The sequence below is a fragment of the Anopheles moucheti genome, chromosome 2 (assembly GCF_943734755.1).
Source record: "Anopheles moucheti chromosome 2, idAnoMoucSN_F20_07, whole genome shotgun sequence".
NCBI classification, from domain to species: domain Eukaryota; kingdom Metazoa; phylum Arthropoda; class Insecta; order Diptera; family Culicidae; genus Anopheles; species Anopheles moucheti.
The window spans coordinates 24362185-24381058 of NC_069140.1; the positions used below are offsets into that span (position 1 = coordinate 24362185).

General features: G+C 46.0%; 2 protein-coding genes across 3 annotated transcripts; one reads left to right on the forward strand and one right to left on the reverse strand.

Moving 5' to 3' along the window:
• Window positions 1–22: 22 nt before the first annotated feature.
• On the reverse strand, window positions 23–1455 carry LOC128310322 (RAB6A-GEF complex partner protein 2). The gene is made up of 3 exons (XM_053046934.1): window positions 1300–1455; window positions 1012–1232; window positions 23–948 (listed from the first exon to the last, which is right to left on the reverse strand). The coding sequence occupies exons 1-3, from the start codon at window positions 1425–1427 to the stop codon at window positions 23–25; spliced, it is 1275 nt and encodes a 424-aa protein (XP_052902894.1). The 5' UTR covers window positions 1428–1455.
• A 2614-nt stretch (window positions 1456–4069) lies between these two features.
• Window positions 4070–18223, forward strand: LOC128308570 (myosin-J heavy chain). Of its 2 annotated transcripts, XM_053045503.1 has the most exons (9): window positions 4070–4719; window positions 11965–12595; window positions 12666–12836; window positions 12904–13791; window positions 13978–14053; window positions 14189–14574; window positions 16072–16176; window positions 16407–16976; window positions 17060–18223. In XM_053045503.1, exons 2-9 carry the CDS (start codon window positions 12128–12130, stop codon window positions 17180–17182), a joined length of 2787 nt encoding a protein of 928 aa, XP_052901463.1. In that variant the 5' UTR covers window positions 4070–4719; window positions 11965–12127; the 3' UTR covers window positions 17183–18223. The 2 variants fall into 2 exon arrangements, with proteins under 2 accessions (XP_052901463.1, XP_052901464.1); XM_053045504.1 differs by lacking the exon at window positions 16072–16176.
• The last annotated feature ends 651 nt before the right edge of the window (window positions 18224–18874 follow it).

An 18874-nucleotide genomic window follows, 5' to 3' on the forward strand; every position in this document is an offset into this window, starting at 1 on the left:
CAACAAAGGTAATGTCACAATTTTATTTTATGTGCAGCTTGTATTCCCCGCAGGGCTGCGGTATTTGCAACGGTGCCGTCGGGTATATCGTTATCGGAAGGCTCCATATCATTGTTTCGATCGCAATATCGGTTGGAGCGACCCATTCCAGCTCGTCTTCGTTTGCGCTGGTACGATCCAGCAGCATCTCACTGCTCAGTTCTGGGTTCGTGCTTGTCACGAACTGAAAGTGCAAACGCCAGCTCACCTCTACCAGATCCGTGCGGAAAGTGGGCGTTACGTGTAGCGGAATGGGTAAAATTACTTGCGTTTGTAGCATCCCCAGGCACACCTCGTGATGTTTGCTGTAGTTGGTAACACGGGAAATATGTTTGGGTCGTTCCGGTTCGTTCGCAGCTTCGGAAGTATCGGCGTCATCTGAACCGGCCAGTTCAGGCTTCGTGCCTGCAGTGACTATCGCGGATGAACTACCACTGTTCAATTCTGTTTCTTCACACTGTAACGTCACCGACAGCTGAACGCATTTGATCGTTCCGCAGCTAAAGTCGATCGTGGCCACAATATCCTCGCCTAGCTTGTAAGCTGACTTGAACAAACAGAATCGTCCCACCTTGCCCCATTTGTTATTAATCATGAAGAAGTTCGGGCGCCGGCGTGCGGTCACACCCCGCAAGTAGTGAAGCGCATACTCAATGCGTGATGGTGGTCTTTTTTTCTCGAGAAATGGATTGTTCGGCGCCAAATCTTCATTCGACTCATCGTTCAGGGTGATCGCTTCGTCGAGGTCGCTCTGAGGTAGCGGAAGCGGAAGCACCCGAATGGGAATGTTCAGTGCCTGCACGGTGGAACCCAGGCGCTGTGTAGCAACCGTTATCTTATAATAATACTTCACACGGATGCCACGGTACGTGGGCGGTGTATTAAGTGGAACTGTTTCACGATAAAGAACTGCAAAAGGAACCATTAAAGGACGCTGTTAATCAGTTAGAAAACATTTGTGTCTACACATACATTGTTTTGCTTCCCCGGGGGAAAGCCTTAGGTCACAGAACAGAATCTTCGGTTCGGTTGAATGAAGCACCTCGCCCTTGAGTTGATTGCTCGCGTTTAGCGATGTGCTTCCACCAACGTTTCGGTTGGCCGCAGCATCGGTTGATGATTTCTCGTTGAAAGAAGCGTTACAGTAACAGTGCAGTTGCACCGTTGCCCATGCGAGATTTTCCAGAATATCACTAAAACGGGAAGAACCGTATTGTTAAACACACACTCCTTTCGGTAGATGGATTACCCTTCACTTACCTATTGCTTTGAGAAATTTTGTGCTCCGGTAAGGATGGATGGATAAAATCGATCAAACATTCAACGATCTCACCGCACATAAATACCGCACTTTGATCTCTGAGCAGTTTTGCATTAATTTCTATCATATTCCTTCGAGTATTGCCGTCTATTGCCTAGTGGGGTGCGACGTGTAAATATGTGAAAATCAAAACAAACACCCCGCACAGCAGTGTTGCCAGCTGGTGCATTTTTCCTAATTTATTCTCTTGCGTGACATATTCGTTGTAATTCTTCTCGTTCTCTTCTACAATGTTTAATATGATTGAAATCGTTCAATTTGTATCGAATATTAATAAGAAAAAGATTAGTAAAACTATTTATTTTATGTAAATGCACACGATACATGGTGGGTTTGCAATGTCAAACACACTTTAACCCTCTTGTTTATATCATGATCACATCAGCAGCATCTTTGGGATGGAAAGAGTACTCCTACAGTAGACTGATCTTCCACGAGTTCTTGGTGGTCTAAATCTCCAACCCTGTTCTCCTATGGAATCGCTACGTGCCACAAAGGAGGCACATTTTGTATTTGGGATTTATTTTTGATCACAATTCAACATCGATCCCACAAACCAACTGGCAATGCTTGTAAATTGTGGTTCACTTTCTGGCCAATTTATCAAGCCATTACTTGGAAACTCTTTACAAAACATGCTCTAAAACAGAGGTTTAAAGGAACATCGACTGCAAAAGGCTTTCTTCGCAGAAAAGATCTTGCTCGTTCCTGCTAACGAGTCACGCTGTAGGATATAGAGCAGAATTATATCATATTGAAAGAATGTCGCCTAGTGAATGTGATTATTTCTTTTGGATTGTCAGAGAAGAGATTCTTCATAGAGAACCCACATCCTTAGACAAGTGACCCTGCTCAAACAGGGACCACCATAGTCAGGGAACTGCCCGATTCGTCGGAGCGCCTACGGACTAACAACTCCTTAAGTCTCGGAACCTATGCCGGATGGCCCTTTAGGACATTTCCGTCAGCATAGGCTATCTGGGTACATTTGTCCTTACTAAGAGGCTAACAAAACTCCCACGGCGCCGCGCGATAATCATTTGTTAGATGTCAAGCGTTCGAGATGATCACGGAATCCACACCGGAGTCATGCAACTACCTGTGCTTCAACTACTCCGCTCGCGATCGGCAAAGTACGGTCTGCGAATAGATTAGAGGATGGAGAGGCTGCTCCTCCATGTTTCCTCAAAGTCAATCATCGCGTACAGTGCCTCACGAGTCTGTTGCTGCAGTGGCGGGTTTGCCCACGTGGCGCACTACTACAGCGGCGCACACCACGATGTCTACGAACCGAAAACTGCCCGCAAGGAGCATGCAGACGGCCTCAAGCGTTCAACTGACGTAGACACCGATTTCTACACATTTGTGTACATTTGTTGTAGAGATCAAGGTCATAGTTATGTGAGCGAGACTCTGGATAATTAGTGCATGAGGAGAACTCACTGACCTAATGCTGGAGATACGGCGCATTGGCACACAGGTGGCACCGCGCTTATCCCCAATCTTGCATTAGCCTCGCAGGACTGCGGAGGCGGTGCGCAGTCAATAGCGTTCAAAACAACTAGTCTCAGGACTGCAAGTTTCTGCCCCAACGGAGCCATGATACGGCCTACTTATAATGGTTGGGCCGGATTTATCCAATTCCCGGTAACCCTCACGGTAATTTCACAACGACAAGGACACAACGTATATTAGGAATGGACTATTAAGTCCATATTCAGTATCCAGCAACACGCGGTCCTGCTGCAAGGCCGCGTAATATTAGGTTTGAATGTAGCGTCGGTAGCGTGGTAGCGTCGCCATAGCCGCAGACCACCTTTCAGTTATTTACACTCTCGACCCTGCGGAGATACAACGGATTTTAGAGTTGACCTTCCATGTGTACTCAAGGTTCCTACATCTCCCGGTCTCCGGCAGACAAAACGGATTTTAGGGTAGACCTACATCAGTTCCTACATCTCGCGGCCCACAGCTGTCCCAACTTAGTTAGGCCATACTGAGGTGGTGAGGCCCAGTATGTCCAGTGTATCCAGTAACGCCACGAGGAGGCGTGGGATCGGACTTTTGCCGGTGACTATTCGTGTTATATATCAGATCGTACGAGCAATTCACCGAGAGGAGGTTTAGTAGACCACCCCTGGCCCTAGCAAATGTGCTTAATGGCCATTGAATGAAACTATGAATTGAAACATTGAATGAATATAGAATATAGAAAGATAAATTTAAACACTAAAACGAGGTCCAACAACACCTTTGGATATCGTAACAGTTTCATCCAACCTTAACATCATTGCGAATGATAAAAGAACCAATTAACACATTATGTTTCAAGTAAAAAAAATCAGCAATTTTAATATTAAGACCTTCTGAAGTTGTCTGTCCTCGAAATTAATAATTTATTTAAACAATTCGTTGACAATCGAAAACCAACCGAACCACCAACTGTCAGCACAACGATTAAACATGGCAGACGCTAATACACCCATGCAGCCTTAGCATCGCGTACATGTTCATTGACCTCATCATTTCACGCACACATCCACCCATGCTCGAAACGCTCTGGGTGTGTTGCATCACGCTCAAGCCCGCCTGCACCGCTATAGCTTGCGCTCGCTCGCGTCCAACCGTACGTCGAGTCGGTGTGCGCCGCTCGATTGTGTGCGTGCAGTCGCGCTTCAATTTTCTGCTCTCCGTGTTCAATTTCACTCCATTCTGTTCCTACGTGTTCAATTTACAGAGAAATTTGTCACTCGCGCGATTCACATTCACGTTCACACGCCTGCCGACTCGTTTCCGTGCTGTCGTCGTGGAAGTCTCTTGGTGCGTGTGTGCGTTTTGCGGAAAATCGGTTTCCCGTTTTCGGTCTATCCGGTTTACCACATCCCGGTTGGGGCATTTTTTGTGTGACGTCGTGCCGTCGTTTGTGTCCAGGCCATTTTTTTTTCGGTTTCCCATTTTTTCCGTTGTTACACAGCCCAGGCCACGGAGTGCGTGCCCCTCGGGTCCGGTTTGTGCGTGAGTGAGTGTGTGTGTGTGTGTCTGTGCGCGTGTATGTTCTTCTCGCATCCGTTCCATTCTGGTGCCGTGTAGTGTGACGTTGGCGTCCGGGGTCCGTGTCCTCCCCATCCGATACACACTTTGGCTAGGCTTGGCCGTTTCTGGACAGCCGGGATTGTGAGCCATTGCCCAAGAGCGTGAAGGTGGTAGTGGTGCCAACTTTGAAAGGATAATCTTGCCAGCAGCAGTAGCAGCAGCCGCCGGTTACAACGCATCCCGAATGCTGGGATTTTTCACCGAGTGACCAGTTCTAATCTAGCATCGGTTTTGGGCGCTAGTGACAGCAAGGAAGCTAAAAAGAGGTATTTGCTTTCGGTATCCAGTCGTCCGTTAACCCGCGCCTAGTGTGCATGTGTGCTTGTGTGTGTGCGAGTGAGTATGTGCCTTTTTGTGATTTGGTATGAGTCGTCGCCGTACGAGTGCGTGTGCGCTTCAGCGAAACAAATGACTAGAACTCGAAGCTGAACACAATATGAACAATCAGTAAAATACAAAAAGATCCAAATCGAACAACACATTAATCGCAGCAACCAAAGAGTTCCCTGTCCATGCACACACTAGAGGCTACAGTGGAAAACTTTTACCTGCGATGCGTAACTTATTTCTCTTGCCTCCCCCCCGTGAAAAGGGTGTCAAATTTGCACTTGTTCTGTGCATTGTGTCTTCCACCAGAAAACTACTCAAAATTTATCGCTTCCGGATCGGTCAAACCTTCAATCCTCATACATAAAAAACACCAAACCAACCACAGTGCTACGTGGACAACGTTTTGCTTGGTCGGCCATACCTGTCTGGTGGGTGGTGAGATGGGAGAGGCGGGTCTTACGAAGCAAGTTCTCCACCCCCCAGTTGCAGTTGTGCATTTAGGGGTTGAGGTAGATCTGTAGTTCGCAGGCGGAAGGTTTTCATTTGCTTGCCCCGCTGGGAACTTTCGTCTTCAGTATGAGAAAAAGTTGTTTTTTGTACGGCGGCATTTAGAAGAATGGGCAATCATATATGTGTGTAACTAATATTAAATCATCGTAACCAAAAACAACACTTTTTATTTAATTGTTTTCATTACTGCTGGTGGGATTAAAGCTGTGTGGTTGGAAGGGTGAATTATTTGGCTAGTAATAATCGAACACAGAAAACATGATTCATTTTTCTTGTATGTATTGTTTTTAAGGATTCTGAACACTGGACATTTTGGCACAATGGTACACGGCCAACAGATGCAAAGGACAAACAAATAGATGTGCGTTGATGCGATCCATTTAAATGTGTGTACGAGACACAGAAACATTCGGAAGCACATACACATCCAAACGATGCGATTAAACCGCCGCCCCAGACACAATTGAATAGAACGCGCCCTGACGGATGGTGGATTTTCCTAGGTTTTCCCTGTTTCCCCACTCGGTCTCTTCTACCCCTCGAAAACCTGCCGCTAATGCGACACGCAGCGGGGGAAAAATAGATTACCCTCGCCGCGTTTATAAAGCCTATCAGCAAGTGCCGAGTTCTAGAGATGAGCTTTGGGGTTTTCGTTTGGCAGAACACACGCACACGTTGCGGTTGCGACCGGTCTTGTAGAATGGGGACGCACCAAATATATTACAATGTGTTGCTGCCATACTAGGGCGCACTGCCATTCTGCTTCCGAATTACACTCACGATGCGAGTGCGTGAGTGTTGTGTGTGGCCCCGCGAAGCGCCGTCATCATTGCCACCAGCAGATGATGATGTGTATTGCGTACCCGGCCCCGTATCGCCCATAACCGATGGGGGTTTGCAAATGGTCACGGCTGAACGTGTGTACCGATCTTCCCTCGCCCGTAGCTGTTGTTCACTTGTCAGTGACACTTGAATAAGCAAATTAGAAAACGGCCTGGGTTTGATCGTGTCTCAAGATGCGGCCGGGCTTCAGAATGCTACAGAAGCATGGGAGGAACAGTGGAACTCGGTAAATGAGAGTGTTCTAAAATTCCCGACCACTTCGATGATGATGTTTTGTGGCGATTTTGATAGAAGTGCGCTCTGAGAGAAAAAAAAAATCCCGGTAAAACAGACGAGGGAAACAAGATGAGACGCGAGACTTTGGGGCATTTCATCATAGCGCGGTTGAATGGTCTGACTGTTATAGACTCTTTTTAAAGGCAATTGAAACAATGTGCAAAAGAGATCGAGGAAATGCGGACTAAATGATCGTGAGCACATGATTGAATGGAATAAGATGCTAATTAGTAAAGCCACAGGCAAACATTACAGACGATTCAGAAAATAGCGAATTCATCGATCACCAGATCATCAGACTACAGAGTAAAAAGAACAAGGGAAACACACCTGAGACATTTCCAAAGAATGTACGGATAAGTATAAGATAGAGAAAAGACGTCCAATGGATATCACCGTGGCGATGAATACACTTGACGAATATATGCACCATTCGCGCCGGTACACCCCGATCCAGATTTTAGTTGCCAATTGACGGGGAAGATTGTGTTGGTTCGTTTCTTCTGCTTCGCCGTCCATTGCCTCTGGCCTGGCGACGTGGAGCAATTCTTTTCAACATGGGAGAATAAGACAGTGAGAAAATGGTATGAACTCATCATGAACGCGCGCGGTTATGCTGCCTGCCTGCCTGCCTGCTCTGCGAGCGTATAGTTTGATCCAAGTGGAAAGCGCAAAAGCGATCGGAACCGAAAAAGGGAGGGGGGACACTGTAAGAGAAGAGCTATTTCACACACACACACACGCCATCCGATCGTTACGCGTCGAGGTCGGGATTCTCGCCGTAGCTGAATTTGTAATTGGTTGTTCTAGCCTAGTAGTTAAAGAGACGCGAATGAACTCCGTGGAGTACGGCCAGACGGTGGCGAATGCAGATGGTTAGCTTTTGCCTAAAGAGATCCATCCGTTGTAGTCTTTTCGTTCCGTGGCTATGACGAAACATGAGATTACAAAGAGAATTAACATAATGGTAGCTTTTTTATAGTACCACCACATTGCTGTTGGAGGAGAGTTTTTTTTGTATAAAAGTTAACTACTAAAAGAAAGCTTGATCAGGATATTCCCAAGATCTACCTTGGTGTTCTTAACCTCCAGAAATACTTTCAGTGCGGCTCTAGATAGATAGAACAAAGGAGTAAAGATGCTTACAAGGTTGTCTGGCAAGCGGGTTTCGCCGGGCCATGACTTGGCAACGATCACACTTAAGTTCGTTGTCTCAGGGTTTGCAGCTTATTGTAAGTCATAGTCTTGTACGCAGGACCATAATTTCTTGATTATGACCACTGTCTCAGACAGGCAGCAGCAGCGTACGTCATCCACCGACCCGATCGTCAGTCACAGACACATACGCTATATGCACATATAATATAATGCAACGCTCCGTAACTTATCCATGATCTTTCCGTGACGAATGATCGTGTGTCGGTGGTCTGAATGTGGCCGTGTAATACCACCATTATCGTTACTACACGTTCTGCGTTCCTGCTCGCATTGCATCCACGATCGCGATGATGGTACCCCATGTTATGCTGCTGGAACATCACGCAGTTGCAGCGCCGAGGTTGAGCACCGGTCTCTGCTTCCTTGTGGAGCTTACCAGCGGGATAATCGGCCAATATCCACCGCCAGCAGTCAGTGGCTTCAGGTTTTGTAGCTATCTGCGATCGTCACAATCTGCGCTAGGGAACGAACGACCATGAAAAGCAAACGCGGAATCAACGCACACGCATACACACACGTACCGTGGTTCGTAACTGGTTTTGTTGCTTCCTTTCTTGGTCCCGCGGGAAGACGATCGTAGACCACGGTGTGGTTCACCTCAGTCTCCGAAGGCTTCTCAACATACGCTTCTTTCTATCTCTCTCGAATATATTGCCCGTACTCCGCCGTACAGTTGCGATTGGCATTGATTAAAAAAAAATCCCTTCCCTCAGATCCCAGTTACCCCAACTATCACCTTTCTACGCGTACCGGGACCAGTTTTGTCGCAATCGAGGATCTGTGACCTTCAGAGGGTTTCCCCGGGCATTCGCGCCCACCGCCCCCATGAGCTTCTTTGGAGAGGTTGTCTTTCATTTTGTCTCGAATATATTTGTGTTGGTTGCATTTTTAGCTGGAATATCTTGTGCCGTACGTGCGGGGCAGAACTCGTTTGACCCTTGGCAAGTAACGATTCCTTTCTGCCACGTAACTTTTTTTTTCCTTCCCCTTTGGACCACAGAATTGAGGCGCCGTGATGGGGTTTTGTTATATCAGTGGTCGGCAATGCATCTCGACAATCGGTACCGATGCGCTTTAACACTATTAGGCGAAGTACGTACTTGACGATCGTCTAAATCTGTTGTGCTTCTGAGATTTGGAGACCCTTGTAAATACGTTGTGATCAGATGTCTTGATCGCTTGATTGCCAAGGTTCGAAAAAAGAGGCAAAGAATTCTTAGCTACCTAAAAGTGGGCCGACACGGTACTGTGTTTGGTAGATTTAAAATGCCATCCGGACCAATTCCCCGTACAAAGCCAGAAATGGCAGACCTTATACCTCTTGGGGGTTTGGTGTCGATAATGAAGAAGATAAGCTAAGAGGTCGTTAATCATGAACGCTACAACAATATTTGGATAATTGTGTTATTTATCGAAAGTTTACAATTTACTGTGAGACAATGCCGAGTTAACAATATTTTTGTGTTTAGTACAACATTTCGAAATTTGGCCTTTCTCTTTCGATATTGACTAAATGTTGTTAGTTTAATGACATTTAACCCTTTGGCTTTGCTAGGAGAAGTTTGTCGGCCTAAAGACGAATGAATTCCTCACTAATCAAAGCCTTTCCAGCCGATTCCAGGCAACAACAAGGTGTTTGCCAACCACTGGAATATGTGGTGGTTGTGCAGCGTGAGTGTATCGGATTTGCACAAGCGAAAATGCATCTGTGTTTAGTTACCATTTTCTTTCCCCGTTTAAATGGTTCACTGCTAGCCAGCATTACTGCAGTTGCACGTGGCACTTACTCTGCGCAACGATCTTCGCTCTGTACGATCACCATTGGTGCGACTGCCGAACGCGCGCCTGTTGCCTCTGTAGACGTTCCACGTTGCCAGTGCGTTTCATACATTTTCATTGTTTCATTGGGAAGGTGTGTTTTTAATTCGAAACGACTTCCAAAGAAAGCTGAGAACGCGCGCGGCATATCCAAGCGAATTTGAGACCATAAAACAACAAACTAGTAATTAACTTACTTTTTCTTGTTATTATTAAAACGCATTTCCACTTACTTCCTGTCGAGCGGTGTGTATCAAATTTTTTGATTCGAAGGAAACCAGCAACAAGCAAAAAAAAAACGAAAGCGGAAATGTAAGACCACCGGTAAAAGTTGGGACCACCGTCCCGAACGAATTGGTGGTTGGTGCGTTGGTGAGAAATTCGTCAATGGTCACACCGCATTGATTTTCGCTTCGCAAACACATCAAAGCATGCCGACCGTGCGGCGAAAGGCGTTGATTGATATAGTGCGCCGCGGCATTCGGAAAAACGGCGTAACCAATGCTGTTTTAAAATTCCACTCACTAGCAGTGTGGCCGCGCTTCCTGATGTGGACAAGTTTTCAAGTCTTCGAATTCTGAAATTAATTTCAAGCCAGCAAATGCTGGAATTATGCAATGCATCACGTCTTATCACGAGTCCGGTCATGTTGTCCATTTCTAAATCCCCAAAGTCTATTGCCCGATCAAACTGGCTTGCCCCAACCGTCCCGACGACAAACAAACACACGGTTTTTATCTGTTATCGGTCGCACTGACTATGCTGGAGGGTTCCATCGGCGACGGCAGCAGCAGCAGCAACAAGATCGTCCATTTCGGTCGAGCCACGCACTTGCTACGCTGCTGATAGCTAGCTCATTCATAAAGAAATAGCTTGATATCGCCCTTGCGCTCTCGTGCGCTTCTCTAAAAAAAAACCCTTCGTAGTTTCATGGCACACCTCCATTTTTTGGTCAACCATCTCGTCCCCTTGCGCCTTTCCTTTATGGTTGTGTTTTCTTCTGCACGGCGCGATAAGAAATCAGTGGTGGCAGTTAAAATGAAACAAGCAGTACGCGCGGGTACGCCGGCACGCACCACCACCCTACAAACAATATCGGTGGCGTGGGGAACCGGGTGAGCGCGACCTCCATTCGATTGGGCCCCTAACTACACGAAAACCCCATCAGTAGTGGAGGGTTGGTGCTCTTTGTTTTGCAAGCGTGAAAAGTGAGAGTGTGATGATGAACACGGGCACATCTTTATGACACGTTGATTGCGCGCCCAGACTGGTGCGTTGCTAAATCAAACTTCCATATATCGACGATACCGCCCGTGTAGCGGGGTTTTACATAACTGCTAACAAAAGGCTGATCTCTTGCTGATCTTGTAGAAATTCTAACCTTCTAACAGTAGATCTTGTGCTGTTCGTACAGCTATCTGAAGAAACAACAATGTGTGCCGGCGGATGTTGTCCATAGACTAGAAGAGCATTTTAAGCCGCGTTTATAGTAGAACAAGAAAGACACAACAAGCTGCTTGAGAGGTTCGCAACACTGACGCAACTTCCCACTATGATAGACAACCTTGCTCAGACCACTTTGCTTGCTACAGAACTATCTCTGAAACTTGTGTAAATGTTGAATTATCGCTTGCTGAAGTACAATTAATTGCGGTAAAGTTGTCTAATCAATTGATTCAGTTCACCATTCCGGAATCTTCCACAAAGGTTGCTGTGATGAGCAAACAGTGTGTGTGTGTGTGAGACATTTATCTTCATCTACACCAGATTGGGGATCTATCTGCATGCGTCATACGGAATCAAAGTAGGTCTGTCATGCGTTGCTATTGATCTGATTTGAGTAAGCTCAGCAAAACAGCTATGCTAAAGAGCAACAAGAAGCCTAAATGCCCGCAGAAAACAATCAAGCCATATTCAAACCCGTTGGAAGGTTCGAATACGGAAAGGGTTTGTGTGCGTTTAATCAAAAGGCGTGAAACTTATCAACGAGAGTTCCGATTCCATTGCTTTAACTGGGAAGTCCGGGTTAAAACAAACAGAGACAGCAGTGTGTGTTGCTTCCCGTTCCCCGCGGTGCCAAAGTACAAGGATCACTTGAGCAACCCGGGAACTGACAGAATAGTCTTAAATCATTAAGTAAGCGTGCCGTTTGCTTTTGGATGCCACGTCGGTAACTGTTTTGACGCGTTGTCCACTTCGTTCGGCACGCAGCGCAGTTCCGAAGTGTATTACATGGCGATAAATGGACGAAAAGACAACGCCGTAGCATGTGGTGGTAGTCGTCTCTCCTGTTTGGCGTATCATATCGAACCCCGCACTGTGTGTTTGGTGTTGGAATGTTTGGACAAAGTGTGCACCCAACGTCACAGTAGTGGAGCATTTATATTTTATTAATTTCTGCTGGTAGCCACCGGTTGACGCCGTGTGCACGATAACCCGTATCGTGTACAATTAGCTGCTATAGTTCTCCGCACATTAACTCTAATCATTGTTTTTTTCTGTTTTTATATGTACAGCTTCATTTGACTGATTCGAGAGAGGCACTATCGGAGTAACGTTTTCGGTTGGAGATCGTGTTGATCGTGCGCCACTAACACACTTGTGCCGGTGATACAGGATAACGCAGATTGGCAACACTCTTTCATCGCCGAACGCCCGCGTACAGCAAATCATGCAAAAATGGATCTGACTACATTGTCGTTCATCGTAATTGTGCTGTTCTTTTCCCTTCTGTCGATGCTGTTTATCAGCCGCTTTCTGCCCAAGGGTAAATCGTTTGAGGAGATGCTAAAGGAAAAGCGTGAAATGCGCGAAAAGATACTTGGTTTAACGTCGCCGGCATCGTCCGGACCACCGACCAAGTCCAGCAAGGAGTCGGCCAACAAGCGGACGAAGAAAACGCATTCCGGTGGCAATGCGAACCAGAACCAGAAGAACCGTGGTGCGAAACAGCAGCAACAGCAGCACCAGCGGGTCGAGGTGGTAGAACCGGAAAGTGATGGCCATTCATCCGAGAGTCCGCTCGAGGAGGAGATCAATCCGCTGACGTACGGTGCTAAAAAGCGCGTCATACAGACGACAAATCTGACGGTGGAGTACGCAGAAACTGAAGCATTTCCGCTGAGTGAAAATGCCGGTGGCAATAAGGTAGGTAGAGCTGCAAATAGGAATGATATTTACTGTTTTTATTAATGTATTTAATGGTTTACCATTTTAGAAAAAAGATAACAAACAACAAGGTGGTAAGAAAAACAAGCAAAAGACAACTGGAGGCATTCTGGTGAACAAATCAGAGCCGGTTCTCGTGAAGTCGGTAGAAACCGTGCCTGAGATTAATCACTTTGCGGAAATACACCCGAAAGATGCATTGGAAATTGCTCGTCAGCAGGTAAATAGCGGTTAATGCGTTTCTTTCTCCTGGAACATTTGAGTGATTTTACCTTATCGTCATGTAGAAACACGAGGAAGATACCAAGGTTGGAAAGGCGCAGACACCAAAGGAGCAGCGTCAGCAAAATAAGAACAAGAAGGACCATCAATCGAAACTCTCCCCCAAGAACAATGCTCCGTCTAATGTTACCGAGCCGCAGCATCAACAGCAGCAGGCGCATCATCAGCAACATCATCATCATTCCGCAAATGCTGCACACGTTGCTGAAGCGAAAAAGCAGACAAACGCTGATAACAAATCTGGCGCCGGTTCGGCCCACAAGGACAAGTCGAACAAGAGGAAGAAAAATGAACTGATCACGCAAGAGCTGGCGGTGGAGATGGCCGACGCTGCGAACGTGCACTCGCTGGTGAACATCCTCAACAAGGCGGATCTGCCACGGAACGATATCCAGATACTGATCGACTTCCTGCTGAACAAGCAGCAGGATACGCTGGCGAAGGATCCGTCCGAATGGAACGATCCTTCAGATCCGCTGCAGAAGCTGAAGAAGCAGCTGCAGGAAAAGGAGACGGCACTGCTCGAGGAGCAGAAGGCGGCAGCTGGGCTGCACGCCAAGCTGAAGGAACTTCGCCAGGAGCTGAACGGTGAGAAGATGCAGGCCGGAGCTGTGCTCAAGGTGTACGGGGAGGAGTTGAACAATAAGAAGCAGGAGGTTCACAATTTGACGCAGGAGCTGAACTCGATCAAGGACAAGCAGGCAAATGATAAGCAGGCGATGTCGATACAGTTCCAGCAGCTGCAGGCAAAATATATTCAACTGTCCAAGGAGCACGCCTCGATGCAGGATCATGGCGCAACGATTGCGCAGCTGAACAACGATCTGCAGCTACTGCAGCAGGAGCTGATGGCCAAGAGCCAGCTGCTGAATGAAAAGCTACAGTCCGAGGAGGTCAGTTCAAAGTTCATTGTACGGATGATGGTAGATTGATTACAGCTTGCCTGGCACATCAACTGTGATGCCGTGGATCACTTTCAACGATCTCTGTCTCTGGCGAGATTGCAATCTATCGCTCTCTGTTGCAAAATAACGACGTTCAGTTAGAATAATTTATATACGCTTTTTTCATCTCCACAGGAAATGATGAAGAAAAAGACTGAGTTCGAAATTTTATTACACAACAATGAGGAGCTCATGAGACAGCGTGTACAGGGTGAGTAAGGGTCAGCTGATTGCAACGGCTTATGATAACGGGCATGCTTGTTACGCCGAATTGTTGTGCCTTGTGTTTTATTAATTCTTTCCTCTCTCGTCTCTCTCTCTCCTCTTTCTGTTTGTGATTCTGTAGAGTTAACTGCCTACGAGAACGATTTACGCCAGCTGCGGCTGGAGCTAAGCCAGAAGGATGAGCTGAGCCAGACCTGCCAACAGCAGAGCTACGAAATTGACCAGCTAAAGGCTGAACTACAGGCGAAACAAAAACAGGCAGTGGCGGCTGCCTCGGCCGCTGCAGCTGCGGCACACGCCACCAACCAGGCGGACGAAAGCAACCGCGTCGAAATCCGCAACCTCCAGAATGCCTTAGACTCTACCAAATCGAAGCTCGAGGTCTATCGGAACGAGCTGGTCGAGTGCAAGAGCCTGATGACGGACTACAAACAGCAGACGAACGAGCTGAAGGCGAAGGAGGAACAGTTGCAGAAGCAGCTCGAAGAGCAACGACAAAAGAATGATGTAAGTCAAGAAGCGGTGAATCCTTTGCTGGGTCTGCTCTTACTGTCCATGCTATGTTGTTCCCTTTGTCCTCCATTTTCTTTCGACTACTTATCTGTGATGGTTTTCTAGTGGTTTTTGTTAACATAAAGGTGAATTACTCTGTGTGTCTGGTTCATTACTCGTTTTGTACTCTGTAAATGTGTAAGTAGGCAGTGCAACACTGTTTTCCTGAGACTCGATCTTGCTCGGATGTTTAATGAACACGACGGATGAAAGGTACATCTGTTTTTGTTGGCGTGTACTACTTTGTGTAGTATGTGGTGATCTTAATTTGTTTTACTTTTGTCCATGTACTATGCAATTTTGTGTCAGTTTGTGGTTAAAAGAATGTAAAGGAAATCCTTGTGTTTCGTTCGAGTGTGTAAAAGATGAGTAACAATTACAATTCAAAGGTTTACTTTCGGCTTTCATTGAGGTTTCGGAAGTCGATATATCTTCGTGTGGACTGAAAGGTATCCCGGATGAACGACGTTGCCCTGTAATGTAATAACAAAAATCGTATGGGTGTGTATGTGTTTGCGTGTGTGTGTGTTTGAAAGTTTAGTGAAATCATTTACTTTATTGCAAAATCTGGTTGATATTGATAGAGTTTTTTTTACGATCACACTTTATATCAGTGTAGTTGTGCGTAACTTTATCATCTATAGCTTGTATAACACTTCTAGTTTGATTGATTGTTCAAGAACTGTTTGAATTTCGTTACATTCGTGTAGTTTAGTAACGGGAAAAATCTTTAATAATTGAAAATATTGAACATCAAGCACGTTTTGCGGTTTTTTGCCTCAAAATGTCTAAGTTACATAGAAAATGTTGCTAGAATTGCAATTTTTCTGCAAATGAAGTGATACATATGTTATTGGCGGGAGGTTTGAACCCTGAATTTGATGCCATGTAAAAAATGCTGAATCCAGCTTTTGTTTTTCAAATGAAACTGTGCCATAATCACGTACCTCCATTATCCATTTAGTTTAAGCGCACCCGTGTGAAAGGCAATGTTTGCACAAACAAAAAACCATAAGCATGTTGTACAGTTAAACGACAGTTCCTACTGCAACCTAAGAAAAAACATATATTTGCTTATTCGCATGTCCGTTTACGTTGAATTTGTTTTTTCTTCTTTTCTTTCGTTCTTGCTGTAATGCACGCGCGTTTGTGTCCCGTTGCTTCCGTTGTCCATTGACTATTTGATCTTAACAACACACAAACAACAATCGATTGACACGCAAACGTACACCTAAAACGATCAACAACAAACCCCACCACGCAAATCCAATTTGCTTTGGAATGATCTTCTGCATCCACTTGTTCCTTTAACCACCACAACCACCACCTACAACCGGCGCACCATCATGCATTGCCTTTCCACTTTTGCTGCTGTGGTTGGGAATTTTGTTTGCCACGTGTGCTTTGGCAAATAAAATCTTAAACTCCACCACCACCGCAAATCGTGAGTAGAATTTGCGAACGAAAAACTGGAAGTTGGTGGAGGCATTGCAAGATGCCGAACGCCGACGAGGACAGACGCCAGCAACGCCAGCCAATGCGGGTACGGAGAATGTTGTAAGTGATAGATGTGTGTTGTCCAAAATGGCGGATGGGAGAAAGAACCCCCTAATGGCGTTGGTCCCACTCCCAAAGCGAAAAGAAAATGGGTAGGAGGGGGGGCAAGCATTTGCGGGCATCTTGCGCATCTTCATCACGAACTAATGTAACATACAGATCAAGCGAGAGATCACTACTAACGCGTGCAATGTGGTGCGTTTTTGTTTTGCTTTCCGCCCGGTTCTTAGGAGCAGCAACAGAAGCTGATCAACAGTAGTGCGGAAAAGGTGGACGTCGGTAAGGTGGTGCTGGAGGAGCAAAACCGGATGAAGGATCTGCTGGTGCAGCTGCTGCAGCCGACCGGTGTGGTGTCGGCCCTGCCCGTCGATGCCACCGACTTCCAGAGCTGGCTCGAGGCAACGGTCGGTTGCATCAAGGAGCAGTACGAGAGCCTGCAGCGGACGCCGCACCCCACCAACAGTACCGCAAACGACAGCAGTAGTACCAGCGGTGGCGTTAATACAAACGCGGTGGTCACGAACAGCCACCCAGAGCAAAGCTCTGGCACTGCCAACAGCAACAGTGACAGCAGTAGGATTAACAGTAGCAGCAATATAATCGCTAATAATAATCTTAATACCAATAACAACAGCGTTAATAGTAGTTTACACGAAAACAGCAACGACGGTGTCGTGATCACGAACAAGAACGGTGCGACCAGCGATAGTGGCTCCGAGGACGATCAGCAAGCGATGGCGCTGCGATACGAGCAGATGCAGCAAACCGTAGATCAGTATAAGTCTATCATAGCCGATACGGTACGTAGCGTTTGTTGATGGACTACACTACTACTAATACTAGTTAATGAACAACTCATTTTACGTCCTTTTTTTACATGCAGGAAAACATGCTGAAAAACCTAGAAGCGAAGGTGATCGAGCAGGACATCCACTGGCGCACGGTGGTGCAAGCGAAGGATAAGGAACTCACCCTGCTCAAATCTGCCGGTGCCGTTGAACAGTAGAAAACACAACATCGTCCAACATCGTTCCTCCACAAAACCTCTGCCAGAATTAGTAGGACGCGAACATTTCGTATTTCTCTCGCAAGATGTCAATAGAATGAGCAACCACAAAACACCCCTATTTTGACGGTGCAATCATTTGGAGGATGATAACTCATGGGAATGGGGGCTGAAAACAGGCATGTTGCGAGAGCGAAAGGAACAGTGAGCGGGGGAAGGTAAAAAAGCAGGATGATCTGTATATGTTTGTTTTTGCGTGCACATCTCACCGTACGTACCACATCGCTGTCCCCAATCGAATCGAATGCCGTAAACCGAATCATGTAGCATAGAGCAACGTAAAAAAACCACACCCCCACACACACATCTAACATACGCGCCCGGACTGATCGTGAAGAAGAATGCGCAAAGATCGTGATCGTACAGAAAGCGAGAAAAGATCGAAACGGTAGACAGGAAGAAACCCCTTCGAAAATTCAATCATTCAGACAGAAATCAGTTAGAAAGTAATAGCAGAAGGTTTTATTTTCTAAATGTACCTTTCCACCCGAAAAGAGAAGTGAATTGATCGTTCGATGGCAATTAATCTGCCACCGGTTTCGACAACCACACATACACACACCCACGTGCAACATAGCCACCACTCAAATAAGAAAAGATAACACCCTGCAACAGCACACCGAAAAACATAGGCAGAACCCGGAAGCCCTCGATTATACATATTTATATTTATATATGCACACACACACACACTCAACACACGTGCGCACATGATCGTTCGTTCTGTTTTCTGAGCAAGAGTCCTTATTTCGCTATGCTTTCCTTCCTCTTAGAGACAATCCAACACACACGGAAGATGGCTCGTACTGCTTCCAGCAGCACGTTCCGTTCGTAATCGAATTAGACACAGACATATTTGGGACAACTAATCCGTGCAGGCAAATGTGGTCGCAATACCGCAAAAGAAGAAGAAAAAACTAATTTATGTGTTTAAAATGTGTGCTTGGTAACACCACCAATTAGCTTAATCTCATGTGCAGCATGTGTTTCTATTAGTTGTTATATTTGTGGTGTTGTGTTGCTTTGAAATGCCTTTACTACGTTAAGAGCGTCTCGTGGCCACCGACATGCAAGCGACAGATTTGGAGCGATTGTTAGGTAAAAACCTCCCGGTGCATTTATACATACAGTTCAGGGGTTTCTGTTCTGATTTTTTGTTTGTTTGTTCGTAAGCAATAGTTCCACGCATCCACATTACGACGATGATTGGCGTTTTGTGGAAGCGTTTATGTGCAATTGTTTATTGTGAGTTTTGCGTAACATTTGTGTATACCTTTTGATATTGGGTTCCGACTTTATTTGCGAATGCGGCGCGCGCGCGCGTGTGTGTATATATTTATATATTTGTACGTCCTACATTGATATCTGTGGCTAATAGATGTTTTACAATTGTTTTGGGACAGTTGTGTAAAATACATTCTTCTGCGAGACTATATTTTTGGAAGTGGAGTTAAAATAAACACACACACACACACACGGAAAGTCAAATGAAAATAGGAATTGGGTATAGTTCGGTTGCGTGTGCGAGTATGTGTGGTGTGCGTATGAGAGTGGACAAGCGCGGAAGGATAAGCCTTTATGTTTTAAGATTTCCTTCCCCACCGTATAGATTATTTGAATGTGCTCGATCCA

What these genes read in the sequence shown, in the direction of transcription:
- LOC128310322 (XM_053046934.1), bottom strand. Translation starts at nt 1,427, where the DNA reads ATGATAGAAATTAATGCAAAACTGCTCAGAGATCAAAGTGCGGTATTT. An exon ending in AAAATTTCTCAAAGCAATAG is followed by an intron (nt 1,233 to 1,299) that starts GTAAGTGAAGGG and finishes TTCCCGTTTTAG; the next exon opens with TGATATTCTGGAAAATCTCG. An exon ending in CCCCGGGGAAGCAAAACAAT is followed by an intron (nt 949 to 1,011) that starts GTATGTGTAGAC and finishes TTCCTTTTGCAG; the next exon opens with TTCTTTATCGTGAAACAGTT.
- LOC128308570 (XM_053045503.1), top strand. Translation starts at nt 12,128, where the DNA reads ATGGATCTGACTACATTGTCGTTCATCGTAATTGTGCTGTTCTTTTCC. An exon ending in TGGAAATTGCTCGTCAGCAG is followed by an intron (nt 12,837 to 12,903) that starts GTAAATAGCGGT and finishes ATCGTCATGTAG; the next exon opens with AAACACGAGGAAGATACCAA. An exon ending in AAAAGCTACAGTCCGAGGAG is followed by an intron (nt 13,792 to 13,977) that starts GTCAGTTCAAAG and finishes TCATCTCCACAG; the next exon opens with GAAATGATGAAGAAAAAGAC.